Source organism: Artibeus jamaicensis, unplaced genomic scaffold (assembly GCF_021234435.1).
Source record: "Artibeus jamaicensis isolate MK-2021 breed Jamaican fruit bat unplaced genomic scaffold, CSHL_Jam_final contig_374, whole genome shotgun sequence".
In the NCBI taxonomy this organism is placed as follows: Eukaryota; Metazoa; Chordata; class Mammalia; order Chiroptera; family Phyllostomidae; genus Artibeus; species Artibeus jamaicensis.
Window position 1 is genome coordinate 447,001 of NW_026521808.1, and position 8,314 is coordinate 455,314.

The 8,314-nt window shown below is 40.2% G+C and overlaps 1 protein-coding gene across 1 annotated transcript; it reads left to right on the forward strand.

Moving 5' to 3' along the window:
• Positions 1-337: 337 nt before the first annotated feature.
• On the forward strand, positions 338-7,587 carry RAB39B (RAB39B, member RAS oncogene family). Its single transcript, XM_037153770.2, has 2 exons — positions 338-730; positions 4,552-7,587. Exons 1-2 carry the CDS (start codon positions 516-518, stop codon positions 4,976-4,978), a joined length of 642 nt encoding a protein of 213 aa, XP_037009665.1. The 5' UTR covers positions 338-515; the 3' UTR covers positions 4,979-7,587.
• The last annotated feature ends 727 nt before the right edge of the window (positions 7,588-8,314 follow it).

An 8,314-nucleotide genomic window follows, 5' to 3' on the forward strand; every position in this document is an offset into this window, starting at 1 on the left:
AAGAATATATAACAAGCTGTGAAATACCTTGGGGAGGGTGAGGCACAGATAATCATGGGCTTTGCTTTTTGTGTACATTTTTGCATTGTTCCCCTACTTTTAAGAAGAGATGTTACTTTTGCAATTTGACAGCTACACATTTATAATTAAGAAGAAGGGGTGGGTGGAAAAATTAGAGAAGGGAATAATGGTTTTTCAGTCGTTTCTGCGTGCGCTCCTTTTACAGACAATGCGGTGGCTCCAGGAGACGCGTCTACGCGGGGGATTACAGTAACCTGGTTGTCGGTGATGAGTCAGAGTGCGTGGTGCTGATGCTGCTGCCATTTCATCACCTCTGTGAGCACAGCATCCATCCCTCCGCTCTCCCTGCGCCTGGGCCTACCTCACCCCGAGCTTCCTCAAGCGATGTGCTGGCAACACATCTAGATTCGGACCGAGCCGCACTCTGTGAGGCCTTGGCGGGACGACCCCTCTCGCCGCACAGGGCCAGGGATAAGACTTGCGGAGCCTGGGCCATGGAGGCCATCTGGCTGTACCAGTTCCGGCTCATTGTCATCGGGGATTCCACGGTGGGCAAGTCGTGTCTGATCCGCCGCTTCACTGAGGGCCGCTTTGCCCAGGTTTCAGACCCCACCGTGGGGGTGGATTTTTTCTCGCGTCTAGTGGAGATTGAGCCAGGAAAACGCATCAAGCTCCAGATCTGGGATACCGCGGGTCAAGAGAGGTTCAGGTGAGAGCGCATTCCCAGCCGGGAGCGGTGGGAGGGTCTTCGGAGCTTATACAGCCCCTGGGGAAAGAGGACTTCCTGGTCCTGGTCTTGGCCAGCTCCAGCTCGTAGGGGTACCGAAGGTCTGGGGGTTTCTGCTTAAGCCCACCTTCCCCTAGCTGGGAGTTCCATGCAGAGAAAGAAGCTCCCTGGCAGGAAAGGCCAGTCAGTAACACAGATGGCTTGCACCACAACTCCACCATCCTGCCCCATGGTGGCTAACAAGCTAGTAGGAATTGATCACTGTAATTCATCAATCTCAATCCCTACACTACGTACTTTTTTAAATGTGACCAGGTCATCCCAACATATATAGACATATATGATGTAAAGATAGACATAAGCACAGATATAGGTGTATTATATTTATATATATGTCTCATATATATATGAAATAGATACTGATGATTGATTCCCTCTTGCAATCAGCACACATTCAGTGAGCATCCACTCCATTTCACACATGGGGCCTGTTTCTGAAGAAATTTACACAAGGGGATATCATGTAAACAAAACAGATACGGGCCCTTCCCTCTTAAAAACTTCTGTGCTAGCAGAGTGGAGTGGGTGGGGAATAAATAGATCATCAGCAATTACACAACAGAGAGTCTTCTTTTTGTTTGTATGTCCACTCCCTACTATAAATCTTAGCACATAATGTGTAATCAATGAACAGGTGTAATTTTCTTGTACGATCCTTAGTTTTTCCTTTGTAATATGTACCATTTGTAAATATATGTGTAATATATAGAGGGAGGAAAGACTACCTGGAGAATATGAGGCCTGATGATGGAAAAAAAAAGCCCAGGGAAAGGAAGCAGCTTATGTATAAAGACAGAAGTGACAGAGAGCAATATACAAAGAAAACTTTGAGAGAGCAACTTGGACTAAAGTCACATTGAGCATCAGGAACTAGATTAATAGGCTTCAATAGCCCATGTTTATGATAATTTATTCATCTATTGAACATTAATTGAGCATAGAAGATACTGGTTAGGTAGTTGAAGAGGGATAAGGAGAAAAGATAACTACAAACTTAAGTTGTCTCCAAATCCCCACTTCCACAAACACTACTGGCAAATATCCTTGTACAGGTTCACTTTGAACTGGTGAATGCATTTCTCGTTAAGTGAAGAAAAGTGTCTTCAATTGCAGTTCGATTCCCAGTCAGGGCACATGCCTGGCTTGCAGGCCAGTTCCCAGCAGGGGACTTACGAGAGGCAACCATACATTGATGTTTCTCTCCTTCTCTCTTTCCCTTCCTCTCTAAAGATAAATAAAATCTTAAAAAAAAGAAAGGTGTCTTTTTTATATTTATTGCAATATCTGTATGAATAGCCTTTTCATATCCACTGATTATTATTGGGTGATATTGATTTGTTAGAGTGTTTTTAGATTAGGAATATTACCCTTTTTCTAGCATGCATAGTATAAAATATTTTCCCAGTTTGTCATTTGTCTGAACTTTGTTCAAGAAAATTTTTATCCTCCCCTGAGGACATGCTCATTCATATGTTTTTTAGAGAGGGGGGAGGGAGGGACAGAAACATCCATGTGAGAAACACTGGTTGCCTCTCTCAAGCATCCCGACCAGAGACAGAACTCACAACACTGGCATGTGCCCTGACCAGGAATCGAACCTGTGGCCCTTGGGTTTTCGGAACGACGACCAACCAACTGAGCCACACCAGCCAGGGCAAAAAAAGTTTTTGATGTACTGGTTTTAATTTTTTTACAGCTTTATGTTGTGCTTAAAAGGGGTTCTGTTACTTTTCTAAATACTCTCGGTTACTTTCTAATACTGATGTAATAATGTATGTTAGAGTTTTGAAAGGGCTCTACAGTGTTCTTATTCATGTCTTGAACCAAGCTGTTCACAAATCCAAACTTTTAATCATGTATCCATGAATCTTCAAACATAAGGAAATTAGAACTGTTTTCATTCCCTAGGGCTGGCTGGTTCGGCTGGTTCTAGAGACTTGAACTGATTTGCTCTTCCCATCATCTAGTCTGTACTTTAACGCTCTGGAAAATGTTTATTCTGTTACTATTAAGCCATTTGCCACAAGCCTTAACTATTCAGCCCTCATTTTTATCTTCTTCATCCAAGAAGACAGAAAACCTAAAAATACGCATTGATAAAAAAAGCCCAATAGTATAACACAGCTGGTTGTAGAAGCAAATAATTCTAAGCTCTAAAATTATCGAAGCAAAGTACTATAATGTGAATTGAAATGAGATTCCTCAAATCAAGAAATTAAAAAAGCTGAAGTTTGGCCCTGGCTGGTGTGGCTCAGTGGATTGAGTACCGGCCTGCAAACCAAAAGGTCACCAATTCCATTCCCTACCAGGGCACATGCCTGGGTTGTGGGGCCAAGCCATGCAAAAGGAACCAATTTCTCTCACACATTGATGTTTCTCTCCCTCTTTCTCCCTTTCCCCTCTCTAAAAATATAAAATCTTTAAAAAGATGAGGTTTCTTCTGTTTGAGAAGTATAGCAAATTTATATATTTTTTAAAATATTGTAATTAGAAATATTCTAATTATAATGATTTAAATAAATCATGTCATTTTAAGGGGAAGCTTTGGCAATTTAGGCAGTCTTGCCCAGCTGATGGCTCCTTATTCAGCCTGTCTGAAATGTGTCAGGAAAAATGGCTGATAGGCACTTTGCTCAAGGCCTTTGCAGACCATCTCTCTTTTTTCTATTCCCAATGTCCTGAAAAATAAAAATAAAATTGCATTTCTCCACAAAATTGTGTTTCTCCTCACAGAAGACATTGAGGACCCCTGTTGGGTTAAAATAATAATGGAATAATAGAGAAACATGTGAGTTACAATTGGGAAATGGAGTGTATTGCAATATATCTATATACTTATAAGCATTTTCTGCCAACAGCCATAAATTAATTTTTTTTAAAGATTTTATTTATTTATTTATAGACAGAAGGGAAGCGAGGGAGAAAGAGAGGGAGAGAAACATCAATGTGTGGTTGCCCCTCACATGCCCTGCACCAGGAAACCTGGCCCACAACCCAGGTATGTGCCCCGACTGGGAATGGAACTGACGACCCTCTAGTGTGCAGGCCGGCCCACAATCCACTGAGCCATACCAGTCAGGACAAATTTATCTTTTTAAAAATTGTTTCAGCCCTGGCTGGTGTGGCTCGGTAGATTGAGCGCCAGCCTGCACACCAGAGGTTTGTCAGTTCAATTTCAGGTGGGCCACTTGCCTGGGTTACTGGCCATGTCCCCAGTAGGGGGTGCATGAGAGACAACCACACATTGATGTTTCTCTCTCTTTCTCCCTCCTTTCCCCTCTCTCTAAAAATAAATAACCTTTTTAAAAAAAATTGTGCTTCAACTGCTAGAATTTATAATGAGCCCTCCAAGTAACAGTATGCTTTGGCATTCATTATTTCATTTTGCCTCAGGATAACCTGTGACTTGGGTATCTTATTTTACAGAACTGGAAGTCCCCTTCAGTTATTCAGCTGTTGGGGTGAGAGAGTTAGCTGTGGTTCTACCTGAATCGAAGGGAAATACCGCTAAGGCTATGAGCATTCATTTCTAGAAGATGTCATTTCAAAATTTTGTGCAATTGAAAATTCACCTCTCTTATGCTTATGGGGTGACATTTGTATTCCATTGTTAAAAAAAAGAAAATCATTTTTACTAAAGAACTGTGTCAGTAACTATAAACAGTAGAACACACTAAGTTCATTGAAGTACGTACAGGATTTTGGGCATGACCTTTTTTCTTTACTTCTTTCTTTTGTTTTAGATCCATCACTCGAGCCTACTACAGGAACTCAGTAGGTGGTCTTCTCTTATTTGACATTACCAACCGCAGGTCCTTCCAGAATGTCCATGAGTGGTTAGAAGAGACCAAAGTACATGTTCAGCCCTACCAAATTGTATTTGTTCTGGTGGGTCACAAGTGTGACCTGGATACACAGAGGCAAGTGACTCGCCATGAGGCAGAGAAACTGGCTGCTGCGTACGGTATGAAGTACATTGAAACATCAGCCCGAGATGCCATTAATGTGGAGAAAGCCTTCACAGACCTGACGAAAGACATATATGAGCTGGTTAAAAGGGGGGATATTACAATCCAGGAGGGCTGGGAAGGGGTGAAGAGTGGATTTGTACCAAATGTGGTTCACTCTTCAGAAGAGGTTGTCAAATCAGAGAGGAGATGTTTGTGCTAGTCAGGCCTTTTTATTTCCAAAACATGCTCTCCCATCTGAACTTAAAAGTGATCGAAATGAATAGAATCCTTGTGTCACTGAAGAGAACCCAACCTTAATTTTGGATACCAAGTGAACCTCCTTCCCAAGGGGCACTCTGACAGGTTGTGGGCAGATGGACGAGGGAGCCTGGGTGCTGTGACTGAGGGACTGCATTACTGGCATGGGCCAAGCACTGTTTTGTGGCTCATGCTGGGCAGTGGCTGCTCCGTGTGCCCTTTGTAAACCACATGTCAAGAGCCTGAGGTTTGGGGAGCCAGGCCCCAGAAAAATATACCCACAAATAAGACAACTATTTCTTGGTATTTCAGTTCATTCATTGGTCATGAAAATAAAGACATATGTAAGGGGGAGAAGAGTGTATCACTGGGAACAATTAGCAAAACTAAAAAACTGAGGTTATCTTAATTCGTGAGATTATCCTGTACCAAGCGTGTGTGCTAGATTTGGTTAAAGTGTACCAATGAGATTCTAAACAGCTCATCTATAAAATGAGGGGTGTGGACCAGCTATTTACTAAGACCCTTTTAAGGCCTGGTGTTCTAGTAAAAATTGTGTGACTATGAAAAGGGAGACTGTTTGCACACTGTTATTATCACATTGGGGAAAATCTACACCCTTGTGATAGAATAACCAGCTGTGTGATAGAATAACCAGCTGTGTGAAAGAAATTGTCCCATGCAAAATACCTTGTAAGTAGAAGACAGAAACACTAACTCAAATGCCATACCCTCTTTTCCCTCTGACTATGCCTGGGGTTTCACTGCATTGGCAACTGCAATCTAGAAGTAAACAATGTGCCTGTTTCTTCAGGTCATGGCAACAACACAGGGATTGCCTCTGAAAACAGAGGCACTCACTCACCAATCCTGTACTGAGTACCTTCTCAACAGGAGGCACTATAACTCTTACAAACACCTTACAGTCACTTGAATTACTTATTTAATCCGCATTAACAGGGCTGTGAGGTTTTCTTCTCCATTTTACAAAAGTAAACTAAGAGGCAGGAGATTCACTTGGCCAAGGTGAAGGTCTCTTGACTCCTAGTTCTTGTTTCACTGCATTGTCTTGCTGTCAGATGAAGGAACTGTTATTAATTTGTTCACTTTGGAAGAGATATGACTGTAAATAAATGTTCTCTACTTGTTAGGATGTTTCCTTATTGATCACAACTCAACTATAATGCTGAGGGAACCTAGGGATCAATCAAAGGTAAAGCCCATTCAGGTGTTATTGACAAGAAGGCTTTAAACAAGTGAATAATTGCACAACTGAAAACACCTTAGAACTGTGTATGCTAGAAGTGTTCTTATCACTGAAACACAGTGGACATATTATTGAAAGGAACCAAATACAGCAATGGGAAGTGGGATGGGGATAAAATACTCACCTCACAATGACCTTGGCCACCGGTTTGCCATATACCTATACTAGGTTCCTGTCTGCCCTAGAAAGTAAGTTCTTAATTCTCAGGTGAACAGACAGATAACTGCATCAGAAAATTGGAACGGTTGGCTTGAGGTTCCATTACCTTCTTGAACAGAGGTGATGCTTTAAATTATTTTTTGAATTGTAGCCAGTTCAGCTAGGCAAAAGCCATACTTTTCACAGTACAAAAATTCTGATTAGAGTCAGATTTCTCATATTCATTGTGATAGGAAAGCCTAAGAATGGTAAATTGCTTTGAGATATAGTGTTAAACTTCAGTATGAATGTGATTGAATTTGAAAATGTGGAAATTTACTGCAGTCAAAATAAAGAAGCCAAATTGTGAATATATGGAAACAAACATTCTTCAACCAACCTGCAGCATCAACTAACTACAAATGAACCAATCACGATCTCTACTTACGTTTAACATGACCAGGCAGAGTAATTAAGTTGACAGTTCTGTGATTGTAGATGACAAGTAAAAATTGCTTTTCAGCCTTTTGGCTAAGATCAAGTGTAGATGAAAAATAAAAGATGGTAATTTGGGTTAATACAAAGTTTATCAACTACTATACTTAATTATGTTTAAAAGATTCTGAAAGCAAGATTATCCAGTGGATAGATGAGAGTTGACTGGATTCTGTCAGTTCAAAAAAAAAAAGATGAAAACAAAACTTCTCTACAGTTTTTTGACTAAAATACACTATATGTATACTTTTCCCATTCCTTGCATTTTTAGGCAGGTTTAAAAATACTCAGCATAGATCCAGCAAAGGTGGCTGAGCTTAATTGCTTAAACAAGTTCTAGAAACTTTAAAAATCATTTTAGTAGAATTCAGTGCTGTTGTCACTGCAATAAGTGGGTTTTAGAAAATAAGTGTGAAAAAATCAGGTGTTAAAACAATACTAAGGATAAAGCTTTAGAAGCTATTTTACTACATAAGTAAAGAAAAGATTAACTTGTAACAAAGACTACAACTGCATGTTGGAATAGATTGTCTCATATTCCAAAATAAAATGTACTGTATACTTTTCCTCACTTTGTTGTGCACTGTAATGAAATGTGAAAAAAAAATGTTTTCTTTAGCTGTATGTGAATGAAAACATGCTTGTATTTAGTAAAATGGTTGATTATGTGACTGTGAGATTCCAAGTGTGTGTCGTAGCTGTTTCCAGAATCTGTCACTACAGTATAGCAACCACTACCCCAATATCAATTAGATATGACATACACTATACACCACACTGTTTACTAGTATTTCAAAGCCAGAAAAAGAGTATGATTTTGGAAAATTGAGTAACTATCATGTTGAAAGTCACAGAGAAGTCACTACTGCCTGGGACTTTCATGCCACTTTTGGAAAAGTTGTTCTGTCAAGTCAAGGATTTTAATTCTGACACCACATAGCTGATATAACTATTGTCTTTCCTGGAAAGTCTTTTCTCCAGGCCAAATTGCCTCATCTTTTTAAAGTCCTACTGTGCTATGCTTTTTGCCTCAGTATCACTTGCAGTGTGGGGCCCAGATTGGAACATAATAGTTCAGAACATTGCATAAGGTTTATAGTACATATTTAGAGGAAGGTAAAAGAAGAAAAGATATTTGAATCTGAGTTTGAGCATAAGTAGATTGAGTTCTGCACAGCTTTATCATGTTTATAGTCATGAGTGAATGAGGGAGGAACAAAGGAAAAACCAATGACGCAACAGCATTTAATATAGTTTATGACTCCATTCTCCTTAAAACATTCCCCAGGGCTTGATCATTTTTTCTTCAGTTACATTAATTCCCTTGGTGACTTCATTCAGTCACATGCCTGTATATACCATCATTAAGCCAATGAGTTCTAAATTTGTATCTCCAAC

Bases quoted from the DNA above. Each gene is read 5' to 3' on its own strand.
- RAB39B (XM_037153770.2), top strand. From the start codon at position 516: ATGGAGGCCATCTGGCTGTACCAGTTCCGGCTCATTGTCATCGGGGAT. The intron at 731-4,551 runs GTGAGAGCGCAT...CTTTTGTTTTAG, and splicing joins GCGGGTCAAGAGAGGTTCAG to ATCCATCACTCGAGCCTACT.